Source organism: Thermobia domestica, chromosome 11 (genome assembly GCF_964235325.1).
Source record: "Thermobia domestica chromosome 11, izTheDome1.hap1.1, whole genome shotgun sequence".
Classification (NCBI taxonomy): Eukaryota; Metazoa; Arthropoda; class Insecta; order Zygentoma; family Lepismatidae; genus Thermobia; species Thermobia domestica.
The window spans coordinates 86,676,876-86,696,735 of NC_137464.1; the positions used below are offsets into that span (position 1 = coordinate 86,676,876).

General features: G+C 33.8%; 1 protein-coding gene across 1 annotated transcript in view; it reads left to right on the forward strand.

The window, feature by feature from the left end:
• Nucleotides 1-19,860, forward strand: part of LOC145664258 (UDP-glycosyltransferase UGT5-like) — a 49,131-nt gene that overhangs the window by 27,145 nt on the left and 2,126 nt on the right. Inside the window, exons 2-3 of the mRNA XM_081730764.1 lie at nucleotides 7,788-8,010; nucleotides 11,747-11,966. Coding sequence (XP_081586890.1) covers nucleotides 7,788-8,010; nucleotides 11,747-11,966 — 443 coding nt within the window. The remainder of the gene's footprint in view (nucleotides 1-7,787; nucleotides 8,011-11,746; nucleotides 11,967-19,860) is intronic.

Here is a 19,860-nt window from a genome sequence, read left to right on the forward strand (position 1 = left end):
GTGGTAGTACCACCAGTTAGACTTGTAGTGAACTTTCTTGGACTTTTCCACTCACTTTTTCAAGACGAAACAACATTAAATCGTTCATTTCTCATAAATACTGTCTCCTTTAGCCTAACCAAGTTTAAACTTTGATTAGTTTACCACAAGACAAAGAGAAATATTACTGGTGAAAAATCAAATAAGCAATTACAAATAAGAAAATACTACTTCAATTCTCTTTCTCTCTTTTCAATTGTTTTGAAATCTTCAAGGTTTGTACAGTATAGTTCCGTGTACAGTTTGTTTTCTACTGAAAAAAATCATGTATTTACCAACTAAAATTGTTTCATGGCCAAGTGGTTAGTATGATCGTCTTGGCTAACTGAATAGTACATCAGTGTTGGACATTTAATATTTTTATTTGTACGAAAACATTTTCTAATATCACTCATCGAGGATTCGATTCCCGAAGATAGGTCATGTGACAACAGATAAATTCTTACAAAGAATGTTCTAAGAATTTTGAAAAAATAGAGACTTCTTGCTGAAAAAAATTAACTCAAAATTCAACCATTCATCAAAATAGAATCTGCATTAATTTCAAGTATATATAAAAGAAGAAGAAACCTTATATGTTTTGCATAAAATGAATTTTCATTACACATTAGTTATTGAGACTATTATCAAAATACCTCAGCACTGTTAAAAAGTTGGAAAGGTTTTAAAAATTCAGAGAAAAGAAAACACAAATTTCCCAGCACCCATCCAACAACACACGATTTATTTACAAAATATATACAACTTATTTTTCATCTCATTTCTTCATCCGTTCTTCAAGCGCTATATATTTTAATACAGCACCAAATTTAATTGTCCCATTTTCTTTATTACAATCTTTTTCAAATATAATAAATATCTCCCCTATATCTTTTTTTGATAATTTGTATGTTTTGGTCCTCTGTTTCGTAACCTTGCCTACAGACCCTTTCTTCTGATCCTGAATTTTCGTCGCTGATGTAGAAGCTTGCTGTTGGGACTCCATCTTTTCTGCAAAATAAAAAATAGTACAACATAATAATATTAGTACAACATAATTTCATCAAAATAGTGCAAATTATAATTAATAGAAATAGAAATAAAAATTCTGTTATTCTATCCACGTACGAAAATCAGTTTCCTTTAGCGTACAAAACCTATAAAAATTCTTTAGTTTGCAAGAGCTATGTATGATTCTGGGACAGTACTTTATACATTTTTCGAATTCTCAAAAAATCTGTACAAGCAAACTATCTGTGCTGTGTAAGACCCAAAGCTAAACGTGTCGTTAACTTAAGATCAAATCTAGTGTTCCCTCACAATGTAATCGGTAACGTTCTTGCATTCGGTACGAGCACCCCAGGGTTCAATTCCCGGTAGGAGGGAACTAGTGTTCCCTCACAATATAATCGCTAACGCTTTCGGCTTTAATGCGGGTGGTTACGCGTAGCGTACTCGCTTTTGCTTTTGCGTTCAGTGTGAGCGGTCCCGGGCCCGATTCCCGGTAGAAAGGTGTCGCGATGCGGACGTACCCGAAAAGGCATGCGAAGCAAACGGTTCTGGTCCAATTACCGGCGGGGCATTCACTCAAAAATATATATATATAATTTTTAGGATATTCTGAATAATGTTTTTTCTCATTTACACCAAACAAATGCCTTGCGTGATACCTAATTTCCCTCTTTTCCCGAATAGTGTGCTCGCTGAGAGTTGTCTGCCCTAATAACGTCACAGGTTAAAATGTTTAGAGATCGGAAATATAAAATCAAATCAATCTTTCACCAAAGTATAAAAGATAAACCTAATTCGCCCGCAAAAACTCTTGCACTTGTAAAATCCTATATCTCAATCCCGATAAAAAAAACTTATATGAGTCCACTCCAACAATATAACAAGCAAAATTTTGATGCTATAAAACGGAATTCATACAAAATTATTTATTTATTTAAAAACTGGTAAGTTGTTCACTTCATATGTTTAGGGGGTATGTAGTTCAATCCTGGGTCATGCCAACTTAACAAACACTATGTCTGCTTATTCCTTATACTTTTTTATATTAATACTATCAATATTATTTCCAAGAAAAAATTCAGAACCAGTACATTAGCATTAGTGATTTAATACTATTTTAATAGAACTACTAGTGACACCTAGCGGCAAAAGTCATAATTAAAGATTAGTTGTGCGTCGAAAGTTTAGCACTGCTGACGCGTGTGTGACAGAGTTTCGTATATTTCTATATATTTTAAGGTGAGTATAGTATATATGCTTTCATTGTGCAATAAACCATAGCACATATTCACTTCATTCAAATACATATGCTTGTATATTCTGTTGGTCATAATATTCTATGAAAGTATTGAAGATCAAACACGTATAAGTAAAACTATTGGGTTAAATAAGAAATATAAACCCAAGTCTTTCAGTGACAGAACGAGTATTTAGTTATGTGGTGCGGTACCGCATCATTTCTGGGGTATGAAGCCCAGTCTTTCAGTGAGGGACCACTACACTTCAGGGGATGATCCCTCTACCAGTATTGCTGCATACCTTTACTTTGAAATCCTAATAGCAAAAAGACGGTGTAAAACCGCCATCTCTCACTGCGAAATCCATGTATAAAATAAGTAACGTTCAGTAATGGGAGGCATTACTCTTAAACACGGGCATAGTCTCTTCTTCTCCACGCAAAAGAGAGCGTTCACTAATTGAAAAATTATGGGGGAATTCAGTCTTAAACACGGGTATAGTCTCCTCTTCTCCATGCAAAAGAGAGCGTTCACACTGCATTGGATTCTCTTTTTGCACCCCTAACAAGATATTTCGTATTTCATTTTACAAGGCACGTTGCAATCATTTAGTTTTTCTGTAGTTCCAATATTTATTTTTCTCACTCATTACTTTGCTTAATATAGAGTTAGTATGTACAAAAAGCATGTGACTACCATATGATTAAGATTCTGAATACTGCAACACATGTTTAAAATACGCAACTTCATATTTCTTACATTTTTCAAATATATTCCCAACACTTATTCAGAAATAAAGAACATCTACCTTAAATTTCTCTCACTTAATTACATTCTTTTATTCGTCATGTCTTGGAAAAAGAACCATTTGAGTATTCACTACGTTTCGTGACGGACAAGCTATTCTAACACGTATTTAAAGGGGAAAGTCCGTCGTACAGTTCTATGATCCAAAATGAATAAATAAACGTAGTTCTTTTCTTTCGAGTCTAACTGTGGAAAAGTGCCATACATTTAAAGAAAAGTCTACACATTTACGTAAAAAGTGCATCCACTACAATTGAGAACTCTTTATATAAGTACATTTTTTCACTATAAAACACTTAATACTGACTGATTTTCTAAATATTAGGGAATCTTTTAAAATCTTCTTGTCATACAAGCAAGACAAAAGTCTATCTTTTTCTGTTGAACTTAATTATTTTACACTAAACAATATATTTTGAACATTATCTGTAGTAAATATTGAATATGTATCTGTTCTAAAAGTGTTCTTTATGTGTAAATTGCTTATTTTCCGAAAAGACTTCCCAATATGAATACAGATTCTCGACAAATCATTCAAACACAACGTATTTATATAAAACCTACAATATATTTAAACATTGTAATATCTACAATCAAAATATTGGATAGTACGCAATTCTGTTTAATCACAATTTCAGTTATAAAGATTCAAAGAAATTGCACACTTGATTTTTGCCGTAAAGTCCATCACTGGCGGGTCTTAAGGCACATTGCCAAACATTTCTAAAATATCAACTATTATGTATTAAACTATAAAGTATCTCATTGACGGTTCTTAAGGGACGTCACCACGCATTTCTAAAAACGCCAAAAGTTCTGCAATAAACTATAAGTACGTCCATCATTGACGGTTCTTAAGGGACGTCACCACGCATTTCTAAAAACGCCAAAAATTCTGCAATAAACTATAAGTACGTCAATCATTGACAGTTCTTAACGGACGTCACCACGCATTTCTAAAAACTCCAAAAATTCTGCAGTAAACTATAAGTCCGTGCGTCATTGACGGTTCTTAAGGAATGTCACCACGCATTTCTCTCTAAAAAGATTAACACTGCCAAGATATTTTCTCGTGTAAAGTTCCCCCACATATTCTTAACTATAATAATAATGCTAGTTCCTTCCTTCACTCTTTCCTTTGGTTAAGTTGTCCAAAAAAACGCAACCGAAACGAAATCGAAACACAAACATAGTCTTCAAACAAAAGTTTAATTATTCGTAAAACAAATCATGGGGCGCTAACACCGTCAACTAATCTCTTTTAAAAAGCAAATATTTCGTTCCTTCGTGGGAGCGGGCCAGCCCGTTCAGGAAGCTAGCTTTTCCCGGTGTCGGCAAACACGGTGGGCGTTATGGCCCATGCGTAGTTCCCCCGATTTTGGTAAACACGGAAGGTGTTATGCCCCATGCGTAGTTCCCCCGATTTTGGTAAACACGGTGGGCGCTATGACCCATGTATGGTTCCCCCGATTTTGGCAAACACGGAAGGTGTTATAAGTCAGACGCGGTTCCCCGGTTTGGGGCGCTATGGTCCCCCGCAAGTTGAAACATATTGGCAAAACGCTTAGTTCGTTTCTACACTGTGTTAATTATTTTCATAAGAAAAAACAATATGTGTCAATTTTCTAAGGGGAGTCCCACCATTCGATACTTATGCAAATATATCTAATCAATTATAATAATATAAAACTTACTTGAATATGATATCTTCTTTGAACAAGACACACAAAAAATCCAGAAAAAACACTTTAAAGAAACAAACGCAAAGGTCCTCGCAAGAAAGATTGTCAATACAGGGAATGTGTACTGCATTTATATAATATAATTTTTTATTTATTTATTAACATAAGGGGAATGGAATAGGGGGAGAAAAAAATAAAGTAAATGAATTTGCCTTGTAATACAGCATTGCGTCACTCTACAAAGAAGAAGAAAAGAATTGGGGTATTTCGTTTGTCGGTATCTTCCCGAATCGAAGGAAATATTTCTTTCTTTCTTTTTCTATAGAGGTAAATGGTTAATACATATCGTAAAGTAATACCATGGAATTTTCACACAATGCCTAAAGTTTGAAAAAAATCGCCAGTATGTCTGAATTCGTGTGTTGAAGGCGTCAAATTGTCGTATTTTTCACGTCATATAGTTGTTTACCAAGCAATAAAGAAATAAAATTCGTTAAGCTGGGCTCAAGCGGCAATGTTCCTAAATTTTAAATGTCGGCTTTATTCAGTGAAACTATATAGTTATCATTTTCAACATCTGTTTCAATAACTTGTATTTTTTTGCCGAAAACAACAGCACAATTATTTTATGTGTCAATACACAGAAACCATTCTACAGGTTTTTTGTGTGTTGTTTTGCAAACTCAATATGAAGGACATCCGTTTATTCATCAGGTTATGGTCATTCAATCCAAGGCCAAAGTCTGGCAACCACCACCTTGTTTGTTCGTCCGAACAGCGTAATGGATGGGGGAAGGTTGCTCCCGGAACCAACCACTAAAAGTGGTTTGAGGAAAAAGAAGTAAACAACCTTTGTGACAAGGAATGTATGTCAGTTGTCGCGGGGTGGGGAGAGAGGGTATGACCATGTTCACACAAGAAACTCTGAACTTGATGAGGCAGAGGAAGGGGGGTGGAATTTCCCCACTCACTCAAAACTAGATGTAATGATTGGCAGGTATCTATCTCCCCTTGGTTAAACATTGGAGGCGGAACAAACTGGTCTTTCCTGGCCAATCATATCGCAAGGTTGTTTGCATAGGGTGTGAGAAACTGAACTTCATTCTTCAACCCTCAGTATTGCAATGGAAGTTGGAGAAAGAACACATCAGTCTGCGTATCTGCGAATTTTGTACTGAGCAGCGCCGAAAAATAGCAAAGTTAAGTCTGTCATTTTAAGAACCAAGCACGCAATAAAAAATAAATGAAAATAAATAAATATTCCTCCCCTTCTCTTTCCTTTTTCCATCTTAATACTTTACGTAGTAAAACAAAGCACCATTAAAAACCATTGCTAAACATAGGAGCTTAAAGGGTGTAATCATATTCATTATTCATAATTTTCTAGTTCAAATAAGAGTGTTCAATTAGTTACGAGCTTTACAAGTCAAATCATAATTAAATTAATGGGGAAAAAGCTTGTGGGAGATAGGGACCGCGTTTTAATCCATATACTGAAGTTCTAATTATCTAAATCATAGTTTTAATTTTAATTTGATTATAATTTTAAAATTTCGATTCAAGAAACGTGTTGGATCATGTTTGAAGCTAGGAACCGCGGTCAAAGCCGTATCCTGAAGTGCTAATTATCTAAATCGTAGTTTTAATTTTAATTTGATTATAATTGTTAAAATTTCAATTCAATAAACGTATAGGATCATGTTTAAAGCTAGGAACCGCGTTCAAAGCCGTATACTGATGTTCTAATTATCTAAATCGTAGTTTTAATTTTAATTTAATTATAATTTTTAAAATTTCGATTCAAGAATCGTATAGGAGCATGTCTCAACAAGAAAAGAGGTCATTCCACTTTTCCAAACAACTTCTATTGCACAACTAATAAAACCACTTCCCCCAGAAACCTGCCCCAAGGCCGGGGCAGCCTCCCCAAGGACGGCACGGCCATATTGACATCAAAAGTCGTTAGGTAATAAAACAATTAAGCAATAAAAGTTCTTTTGTCTACGACTTTCCTAGACATGGCTACTATGCCCACATGTCTCCGATATCTTCACAACGCCTGTAGACGAATGAAATGCCTGCATTCGAAACGCCGCGCCGGAAGTCAACATTTTCACATGTCTAATAGCCCTAGAAAACTCTATAATTGACAACATTGCACTATGTGTTCTAATGTTGCAAAGAGCTCATGTAACTTATTTGTATTCATTCACCTGACGATCTGAAGTTGATTTCTGAACAGTGTTCATATAATACTTACATTGCGAATATTTCACTTCTATATAATAATATAGGCTTACAGGCCTACAACAATCTTCGAGATGAAAGTATTATATGATGTTTAATTGTTTTGTTTTAAAATTGTATTTCTTCTGATATACAAGCTTAAGTCGTAAATCTTGCACTATTTTAGTGCACAACATTCATGCTTTTGTTGTAATGCAATGAAAATAGGTTAACATTCAAAGTATAATACCTACATTTGGGCTGTCTGCAGCATTCTTCCTTCCAGTTCCTCGATTCCACGTTGATATCATGCTTTGCTCTTAGAAGCAAAGAAATCAGTCCTGCTGGTTGCTGAAGCATCATGACTTCAGGAAATATTCATGGACGGAAACAGTCAGTAATACGAAGGAACTAAGTAAACGCTATATGCCCGGTGTGGTATCAGTTCCATGATATCAAGTAACTATATTTTTTGTTATGTTTTCTTTCGCACGACAAATGTTTAAGTCGTCGCAGCAGTGTTAGTCTCTAGTTCGAACTCATGCAATAGCAATTAACGTATCAGACGGTGTTGAGCACTCATCGCCACTGCAACTAAAAACTGGCTGAAAATACTGATGGAGTGGCTTCCTCTGCATTAAATAATGCTCTTGTCACACTGCCTCTTGGGCTAGTTCGGTACTGTACTTACGGTCCATGGCGGCGTATAAACGAGCTTGCTGTTTGAGTTAATATTGAAATTTGTAATATGCTTTCCTTTTTCTTTCTTTATTTCATTTTATTTATTTTTCTTTCGTAAATGAAGGATTTACAGAAATTCCTGGATGAAGCAAAAGATGGTGCAATTTTCTTCAGCTTGGGATCTTATATAAGAAGTGATCAAATGCCTCCAGAGAAAATGAAAATATTTCTGGAAGTATTTGGCGAATTGAAGCAAAGAGTACTTTGGAAATGGGAATCTGACGAGCTGCCAGGTCAACCTAAAAACATTATGGTGAAAAAATGGCTACCTCAGCAAGATATTTTGGGTAAGTAAGAACAAGAAAGAACTGTTGCCAAAGCAAAAATTGATTTATTTGTTTTCGTATCATTCAATAGCTTTTCTGTAACTCCAGTGTAGGGTTTGATTTTATCTCTAGGTCAAAAAGGACTTACTGCCACACTATTTTTAAAAATTACTATTACAGGTTTTCAACAAGAAACTTTCGAGCAGTAGCCACTCCATTATTAGTAACATGGCTTATTAGTCACCTGTTAAGTACAGTTAATACATTAATTCTGAGAAGCTTAGTCATGCCGAATAAACAAAGAGAAGAAGTACCAACATCGATGAACTATTTTGGTCCATAAATTGGTTCTGAAGGTCCACAACCAAAATATAACTGCATTTTTATAAACTAGAGTCTTTACACTGCCAAAATACATAATAAAAGGTAAGGACCACCGCATTAGGCTTTCTCGTTCTAATTTATTAAATCAATCACGTTATGCTTCAGTTATTATTGAAGCATTTATTTATGAAATACGAACAAAATTTTGTCTTCAGAAAACTGTTCAAGGAAAACTCCGCCCCAGAAAAAACTATAGTTTGTGGACGTTTTAACGACAAATGACTATCATTAGAGTTATTTATGAAATATTTGTTTACAAGATATTAACAAAATCGCATGATTCGTATTTGAGAAAATATAAAGAAAAAAAGAAACTATCCAAATAACTATTTTCGTGACAAGTGATTTCAATAAAACTATACTGTTAGTAATGAAATATAAACAAAATATTCTGTCTCTTAGACAAAATAATCTAAAAATTTATTCTTCTTCAATAATAAACTACCCTTGGTCGACATATTCATGAGAAATGACTTAACCAGAACTGTATGGTTATTAATCATATTTTTGTTTATGAAATATGAACAAAATCGTCTGTCATTTTGTTGAGAAAATCGTCCAAGAAACACCCATCCCAAAGAATAGACTATCCCTTGTGATTTTTTTCAGAACAAATGAGTTACGACATATTGTTAGTTTATTAATAAAACATCTATGTATGAAATATGAACAAAATCACCCTTTTTTGAGAAAATTGTAGGGGAAAAAACTGACCCCAAAGAATTGAATACTGCTTCTGGATTTTTCTAGGAAAACGACTTATTCAATATTATAGAAATGTTAGTAGAACAGTGACTTATGAAATATGAACACAATCATTAGAAACTTTTTCGAGCTAATAGCGAATTTTGATATTCACCCTTCGGTAATCTACCCTTATTTTTAGGGATAGGAAGAAAATTCAAAAATGCCCCGAGAAAATCTTATATTAAAAAAACCTTATGGTTTAAATTTGGTGTTGATACGTTGAACGGTCTGCCATCTAGGTGGGTGAACATTTTTTACATCGGAATAGACATTGAAAAATCCGTTTTTCGCCATATAGGGGCCTTGAAACGTCTAAATCTGCTCAAAATTTCGAATTCAATTTGTTAAATTCGATCAAACATATTTTCTTGTCTCATATCGTCCCTCGAAAGTAGTAATTTATCAAATATAGTATATATTGACATGCAGAGATATATATGTTTGTGTTTGAAGAACAGCATGTTTGTTTAGAAAATATTCCCCAAAATAGACATACCTAAGGCACTTCTGGATATTATCACAAAAATAAAGCACTGAACATAATCATTTGAAGCATTTCATTAAGTATTCTACAATCTTATCTATAATCTTGCATGTGTCCGTGAATAGTTGGTCTAATAGGCCTACTTGTGGAATGGAAGTAGTAGGCAATGTTGCCCACGAGATGCGATTTGAGGCTGCCTCGTCTCCAAACGTTGTCTTAAAGTGCTTTCTCGTCCCGAAAAGTGTGTGTTTGTCTATTGATAGACCTTGTTCTATCATGTATCGGATCAAGAAAATCCTGTCTCGTCTTGTCTCGGGGTAACACTATTGGTCAGCAATATTTGTCTACGTACTTAGTTCGAAAATCTATCTATATATATAAAAGAGAACGCACAAATCCTTTGTTACCTCATCACGCTAATACGGCTGAACCAATTTCTTTTATTTTTGGGGGGTTATTAGGATTTGGACCCTAGATGGTTTTTATCATATCACTTTAATTTTTAATTACCAGTGTCTTGAGATAATTGACCATTCAAGTGTCCATAACGTACAAATCCTTTGTTAGTTCATCATAGGTAAAAATAAACGTATTTATATGCAACCCGCATGACCGTGTCACTCGGCGGGTTAACATAAATGACAGGCGATATAATGTTAACATTTACTGCAATCTACTATGGTTTTTATCATATCACTTGAAAGCGAAAACTTCCGGGGTGACCGCAGCGAAGCGGGGCGGGTTAACATAAATGACAGGCGATATAATGTTAACATTTACTGCAATCTTCTATGGTTTTTATCATATCACTTGAAAGCGAAAAAGTAAAAATTATCTAAGTAACAAAGTTTATTGCGTTCCGGGGTGACCGCAGCGAAGCGGGGTGAACGCTGCTAGTCACAAATAAATGTTAGACAAGGATTAACGACATGAAACGTAGGAAAAATTAAGTAACTGAAAAATAAGCTATGCAGTCTGATTACATTGGTCTACCTGCAGCAATTGCAGGTATCTTTTCTCATAGGTACAGTTGGTGTGTCTCAATGCTTCACAAGATAGACACTGAATCTATTCCCCTTCACTGTTGAGATGCGAATAGAAACTCTCACAAAACATGCATGCCACATCACTAGCCTCTGGTGTACTGGGCATTATATCGTCATCTGAAAATGTCATCCAAAGTTATCTGATGTTCCAAAGTGTAACTTCTTTGATTTTGAGATAGCTTTACGTGATGGCGCATTTGTTTCGCTAGATTAACTTTAGTCACCAAAAAACATTATTCAATACTTCATTTGCATTCGAAGGTTGTGCATATTATTTTACTTTATAGATCAGTGGACACAGATTTGTCGTTTTAGGGGACACTTATGTTTCACATATGTTTTCTACGAAAGAATCGCAATTAGCAAAAGGGCCACATAAATTATTAAGAGTTTCACTGTCCTGAAGGTACTAATACACTTTTTTTGATTTACTGATATAATCAGTTCGATTTTCCATAGGAGAGCCTTCAAATTTGAATACATGAAGGTGTTTTGGACTCCACCATAAACTGTAAGTCCACGTCTCATTTTGCGTTGGTGCTGAAAAGGGACGCTAAACTCCAACTAACTAACCCAACGAATTAACTTCAAGGCTGGAAACGCCTAGCTTTCCAATGTGTTATTATTATTATTATTATTATTATTATTATTATTATTATTATTATTATTATTATTATTATTATTATTATTATTATTATTATTATTATATTAAAAATATTTTTAAGGTTACCTAATTCCTATAGAAAAAAAAATAACACCGAACTCTAATGCCACAGTGCTACAAAATCTGAAAATAGTGAAGTAGGAATCTATTTTAACAAAAGAGACACTGACCAAAGCTTAAAACCCATTTTATTTTAAATTATAATTTAAATTATAATTAACAAATTATAATTTAAAATAAAATGGGTTTTAAGCTTTGGTCAGTGTCTCTTTTGTTAAAATAATCAATCCAAAGCCATGAATAGTCTTACTAGTAATCTATCTTTTGTTTTTTGCTTTTCTTTTAAGTACAAATAAAACTGGTGCATAACGTTTACAGCACTGAAAAAAATAAACTAATATCTCGCATCTTTGTTCAATCATTCTTTTACAGGCCACCCAAATTTGAAACTATTTATGACTCATGGAGGTCTTCTGAGCCTTCAAGAAGCTGTATACAATGGAGTATGTGTGTTGGGCATTCCTATCTTCGCTGATCAGGATCTAAATATGAATAAAGCAGTTGCTAATGGACTTGGTGAAAAACTTAGCTTTGATACTCTAACCAAAGAACGGCTACTGACTACTTTGAATCGTATGTTGGAAGGTCATAGGTAAGTGTCACTACTAGACTCTGCCAATTATGTTTGCATGTCATTGCAAGCGAAACCTGGATATTGAAAACGTTGGATTTATTATGAACTCAGATAGAATGGGTATGATTCAGACTATGGAATTTATATATATATATATATATATATATATATATATATATATATATATATATATATATATATATATATATATATATATATATATATATATATATATATATATAGATAGATAGATAGATAGATAGATAGATAGATATATATATATATATATAGATAGATAGATAGATAGATAGATAGATAGATAGATAGATAGATAGATAGATAATAGAAAGTGACTGAGTTTGTGACTTTGAACCTCATGAACCATCCGACCGATCTTGATCAAATTTTCAACATAGATGGGGGCGGGTTGGGATGACTTTTATCATTTCACTTTGACGGTGCAACTTAGACGAAGGGAGGGGAAGATATAGAAAAATACATAAAAATGGAAGTGACTACGTTTGCGAATTCTCAACGCTTGAACAATTCGACCGATCTCGATCCAATTTTTAACATAGATGATGTTTGAGCCTGGAAGTGTTTTTGTCATTTCACTTTGACAGTACAACGTAGCGGAGGGAGAGGGGGAGAAGATACAAAAAATAAAAAAAAAACTTAATTACTCTTAAACTACGAGATCCATCTCGATCAAATTTTCAACATTGATGAGGTTCGGACCTGAGAGTGTTTTTATCATTTTGCTTTGACGGTACAACATAGGGGAGGGAGAGATATTTAAAAATGACCGAAATTGACCGATATTAGTGTCGAATCCATAGTTTTCGAGGTCGCTGAGATGATCAATGACACTTCTGATGCCATCTAAATCCAAATTTATTACCGCAACTTGCGGGAGGTGAGATGCATGAAACTGATCCAAAATGATCAATATTTATGTCGAATCCATAGTTTTCGGTCGCTGAGGTGAAGAGGCACACTTCCGATGCTGTTTAAATCCAAATTCAGCACAGAATAGTAGCTAATATTTAACTTTTACCACTAATTTTTAATAAATGCATGACATAAGGAGCTGTGCATTTAAAGTTTTTATTTCAACCCAGCGAAGCGGCTAATTAACACTAGTAAATTACTACATAATAAAGATTAATTCGTTCAAATTTCAACATGTTCATCTACAAAATCTGCATAATGTCATTGTAATTGTAGGAATGTAACATAATAGGAATTGTAACATTAAAAATGTATATGTAAAAGAAAATTAAAGATTGAAATGTGTAGATGTTACTGGTAAACAATATGGTGCAACAAAGATTTAAGTTACAGGTGGTATGCGTCTCATTGCTAGCAGTATGTGCTTCACTGTTAGGACCATCTGTGTCACTATGAAGACCCTTTGCCCCCTTAACCTATTTTCTGAAAGAAACAAAAAATACGTGTCTATTTATTTTGAAGAAAATCGGACGAAGAGAAACCCTTGTGAAGCTATATCCTTTACACTTTCACTGTTTTGACTTGACGGGCTTTTGCCCTAAAGTAATCATATGTGTTGCCCCTTAGAAATATTGTGTTGCTGTTAATGGGTTAGTGTTCCGGCTGACAAAATTTATATCATGTGCACAACCGTTGAAGTCTCCGTTTTTTGAATTAAAATGGTTTATGACTTGATACGCCACTGTTTTTGATTTGGATATGACGTTAAAATATACGTAGTTTTGGCATAGAAGTATTGGATTTTGAAGGGTACCGTAACTTGTTTGGGTTTTGAAACCACGACCTTCTAAAAATGTCTTTTTTAAATAAAACTAAATACTGATTTCACGTAATAGAGATCCTATCTCCCCGCGGTATCCCAGGGCTTTAGGAAAATAAGATCCTCCTAAACCGTGAAAGAAACGAAAATTTATTTTATTTGCATTTGTATCCGTGTATTTCAGCATGCTGCAATGCTGAAAAAGAATTTTGTTCTAAATTCTGGTTTGTAGGGACGAACTAGACCGATTTTTACTTTTCATGAACATTGGAGAATAATAATAATAATAATAATAATAATAATAATAATAATAATAATAATAATAATAATAATAATAATAATAATAATAATAATAATAATGTTTGCAAGAAATAAACAAATATCTTGAATTTAAAATTTTGATTGAAAGTCATAGAAATCAGTTAAATTCTGTTCATGGTAGATAGAATTGTAAAATTTCCTACATTGCCCTATTAGTTTAGCCTAACAAACCCTTGAAAAACAAAAGTTATTCTTGAGGTCAGGGATTAGAGATGCAAGGGCTCGGAAAAAAACCGGCTTTTTTGGAAAAAAAAATCGGTTTTTTCTGCTTTGCTTTTTTGCTTCGGAAATTTTGGGCTTTTTTCAAAATACTGCTTTAAATTGATAAAACAGACTTTGTATCGCTTCTCTATAACACAAAAAATCATTTAATTAGTGGTTGATGCTGATAATAATATAAAACATCGAAAGTAAACTATGAATTTCGAAAAAATATTTCAAACAATTTTTCTTCAACATATTTACATTATGAATTCCACAGGATTAACCAATGTATATAATAAGAATTTTTTAACCTCCTATATACAAAAGTAAGCAGAGTTGGCAAGAACCGTGGTTGTTTTTGAAAATGCCAAAAACCCGTTTTTTGGGGGATGTTTAAACCAGGCTTTTTTGACTTAGATTTTTTGCTTTATGTATTTATATTACATATTCACAGAAATAGCCTAAGTTTGTTTCGCCTTGATGTTATTATGCAACAGCGGGGTTATGCCGGAAGAACTCCCATAAGCTTAAAGAAGTGCGGTCAGTAAATTTCTTAAGTTGAGAATCTCCCGCCCTAGCCATTGGGAAAATCCCGTCATTACTTGAAATGTAAGACAATAACGGGAAAATCCTGTTATTGCTTTGCATGTAAAATTTAAAGGTCAACGTACCATAATCAGTACGCTAAAACTGAGGTATTAAATTACAAATTTAGTACCGGTACGTAGATATCATTGAAAGTCCAATCCAAGCTAATGTTGGAAGCTACGTAGGCAATCGATAAATTTTGCCAATTTCTATCAATATATTTAAGCAATATTGGCTTCTTTATAAAACAACACGCATTTAGGCATGTAGAAATATACAATTTGGTTTGTTTCGTATATTTAGGCTTAACATCCTTACGAAATACCGAGGTTATCAAGGACAAGACTTTCGCTTAAACTGACATCCGAACCGCTACTTGCGTTACGCATGAAAGAAGGATTGTGGTTCGACCGAGAATTGAACATGGGACACCTTGATTAAAAGGTGAAAGGGAAATAAAACTATTGCAGGTAGTTCGATATCTGGAAACGTTAACATGAAGTTCACACGACTCGCATTTTTCATTCTTTTTATTTTTGTGGTTTAAACCAGTTATTAAAAAAAAAAGTTGGTGTAAATCAGCCAACCCTAAAAGTAAACACTTCTTTTTAAAGAATACACAAATAACTAGCAAAATAGTATGTAGTATTTTTACTTCAAAATATTCCATACCCTCTTTTTGAAACAAAATAAAATTAAAATAAAACATAAGAGAAATACTTAGATTTATATGATACACTTAAAGGCTGCACATCTAGAGCTTTTGGTTCTGTATATTCTTGAAATTCTACAGTTAAGTTTTATAGAACCACCATCACAGTTTACCCAATCCTCAAGTTTTCTGAATTTTTAACAAGAGGGATTCAACATATCATTACGGAACTCCCCCCCCCAAAAAAAGACTACGGAATATATTTAAGTTAAGCTAAATACAACTGCACAACAAACATGACTGAGTGATTAGCTTTTGCGCTTCTATCGGGAAGTCCGGGATTCAACCAGCATTCGACCATTCTGACAAAGCTTTTCTTCATTCCATCTGTGAATGTAGAAATAGTGCGTGTACTGTGAGTTGGGCGAGTTCCTTTCTTATTGTTTTTAAATCGTTATTATTACTAATTACCAGCAGTGACGGTTTTGCGAAGGTTAGGGGGGCGGTCTTTCGGACTGAAGCCCGTTCCCCAAAGTTACGGATTGTCTGCAACAAACGAAATATCTATTATTTATGCCTTTACTCATAAACTTTAAGCTCCCGTCAAATAAAAATTACGAATGTTTAAAAAAACTAAACATTAGTAAGAAACCCTTCCCAAAATACTTTTGTAAATCCGCCACTGATTATCAGTATAAAATGATTTTTAAAGTTGTATCCGGAAGATTATTGCTAAACATATAAACGAAACGAAATATTAGTTATGCCTGTCTCATAAACTTCAAGCACTTCCCAAATAAAATTAGGACTTTTTAGGAAACGAAACAATCAGAAAAAACCCTCCTAAAGTACTTTTCTAAATCCGCTACTGATTATTTGTATAAATTGGTATTCAAGGTTGTGTCCGGAAAATTATTGCTAAATCACTTCACAGCTACAGTATAACAGAAATGTGGAAGTACGGTTTGACGGATATATTGAAAAACGTACGCTTTGACGGATAAATAGAAAAACGGGCAAGTTTAACTTTTGCGCTAGAAGCTAGAGTACTAAAAGCTCTTAGAAATGAAACACGGATGACAAACTAGAGAAGAAAAAAGATGTCGATAACTCAAAAGTTAAAATAGTTAAATAGCCTCTAAAATTACCCTCAAATACTACATTCTTCATGTTAGCTTTAATTCGTAAAACATGTGCTCCATCCATCTTGATGGTGAATTTCAGAGCGAAATATCACATTCAGGTCATGGAATTTTTATCTAACTATAGAATATACTATAAGAAAGCTATTTAGATAGAAAAATCATGAAGTTGAAAAAAGCCAAAATTTCCAAAATTCTCGTTTTTTTCCCAAAAAAGCCGGCTTTTTATGTGAAAAAAACCATCGATTCAAAAAAGCCGGCTTTTTTGCATCTCTATCAGGGATGCAATTTGTTTATAAAAGAAAAAGCTCACAAATTTGGGTTAACAATATAATAAAAGCTTTAATGAGTAAAAAAACAAAAAAAAAAGTTTAAAACATCAAGTATGACGATAATTAACACTAATAACTAACTAACGATAATCTGTAATTTATGATAACAAAGAAGAGAAATAAAGCATAATTCCTTAGCACCAAAATTAAATTAAGTAAATTTCATTTTTGTTTTCTTTCTTGACCTATAGCTTGAATGAATTCTTATAAGTAATATGACATACATAAACAAAGTAATGGAATTATTTTTCATGACCGGTCCTAAGTGAATTTTATGATTCTTCATTCTAACATAATGAACTCTCGTAATCTTGTATAATACACAAATGGTTAATCTACAACCTTATATTGAACAATACCTATTTACTTGATATTGGATGATAAACGAAGTTTAACGTTGATGAACTGATGCTTTATGATTAATGGCATTTTCAAAAATTAAGAATTTAAAAATGGTACAGTTTTATAGAATCTGAATTTAAATACATGTGATTTTGGTTGAGTGAAATTTAGAAAATAAGTGGAGTAATCTAGAATACGTGGGGTAAGGTGATATAAATCATGGTTTTCATTGGGGATTTAGTGAGAAATTTTGAAATAAAAATGGTTGACCTAATGAAAATAAGTAGGCCTATGGTTTTTAATCGTTTATAACCTTAACTGTGATTGGGAGATAATTACACCATATGTGAAATGTAATGTTAACATAAACAAGAATACATTATACATAGATGTATCAATGCGAGTAGTGTTGTTACTTAACTATGCATAAAATATATAAACATATAGCGAATATGGAAATATACCAAGACACAAATATATATATATATATATATATATATATATATATATATATATATATATATATATATATATATATATATATATATATATATATATATTTGGTCTAGAAATTAATTCGTGCGGTTGGTACGCACACATTGAAGCTGTAGTACAAACACAAAATACATAAATACCTTAAGAAAAATATTGTCCATCGCTAGCCACCACTTTCGCCCATCTGTCAGGCAATGTACGGATTCCGTGGCGAAAGAAGTCCTCATCCTTGGAAGCGATCCAGTCAGAGACCCATGTTTCGATATCTTCTGAAGAAGTAAACCTCTGTCCAATCAAATCGTTGTTCATGCAATCGAACAAGTAGTAGTCCGAAGGAGCAACGTCTGGTGAATACGGCGGGTGGGGTAAAGCTTCCCATCCGACATTTTCTAAATAGGTTTTGACCGGTTTTGCGACATGTGGGCGAGCGTTATCATGTTGAACAATAAGTTTATCATGTCTGTTCTCCCATTCTGGTCGTGTTCTGGCCAGAGCTTGCTTCAAACGCATTAATTGTCGTCGATAACGTTCTCCATTCATAGTTTCACCCGGTTGCAGCAGCTCATAGTACACCACACCTTTCATATCCCACCATATGCACAGCATAACCTTTGCACAGTGAATATCTCGTTTTGGTTGTGATGGACCTGGTTCACCTGGTTTCACCCAGGCCTTTTATCGTTTAGGGTTCTCGTAATGGATCCACTTCTCATCACCCGTAATAATTCGATGCAGAAACCCCTTTCTGCTCTGTCGTTGAAGCAGCAATTCGCAAATGGTTTTTCGTCTTTCAACGTCTCTGTCTTTCAATTCATGTGGAACCCAATGTGACATCTTTTGAATCATTCCTATGGCTTTCAAGCGTTTGGAGACTGTTGTTTGATCAACGCCTAATGCTGCTGCAAGTTGTTCCTGCGTTTGACACGAATCCTGCTCGAGCAATGCTGTCAATTCTTCGTCTTGAAAGTTTTTTGGCTGTCCAGCTCGCTCTTGGTCTGCCAAGCCGAAATCACCACTTCTAAACCGTGCAAACCACTTCTGACACGTTCGCTCAGCTAGAGCATGGTCACCATACACTTCCACCAAAATACGATGACTTTCAGTCGCACTTTTCTGCATGTTAAAGTAATGCAGCAGGACACCCCGCAAAAACACTTTATCAGGCACAAATTGCACCATGTTCACTTAACTACAAACTGGTGTTGTTGACGCTTTAATCCACTGCCCTATACTACGAACGATACGCGATGACAGGGGTTTGCAACACATGTGTGGATACACGGAACTGTTGGACGCTCCGTTCGTTGCGCCATCTCTTGTCCACCCGCACGAATTAATTCCTAGACCAAATATATATATATATATATATATATATATATATATATATATATATATATATATATATATATATATATATATATATATATATATATATGTGTGTGTGTATGTATAGATATGGATATATATATAGATATAGATAGATAGATAGATAGATAGATAGATAGATAGATAGATAAACAATAAATATAGTCATTCATACATAGAAGACAATTGATACTCAAATATTTATATTAAATGCAAAGACGTCTGTTAAAAGAATTTTTAGATAAATGTGTATATTTTTCATGGTTTTCCTTACGTGCAATGGTAGTATCTGTATATTGTCGTATTTTGTCGTTATTAGGGTAATTTATGCGCATAGACTTTTGATATCTTTATTGTTGAGAAGTTCAGAATGATACGTTGAATCCGGCTTTGCTTACCCTACTTTATGGTTGCTAGTTAATACGTATTCTTTAGGACAGAATATAATGTCTGTTTCGTCTTATTGACGGATTCCGTACCTCCGACATAAACAAATGACTGCTTGTGAGATTACTTGTGTTTTAAAATCACTAATTAGCTTTTAAGCCCCATGCGTTAAATGCTTTTATTTGAACATTACTACAGATTCTTCAGTAAGACTTTATTAGCATATCAATTAGGTTACCAACTCCTATGTGAATAACTTATAAACATAGCTGTTTTATACTATTTAAAGCAATACACTGAATCCACTTTTAGA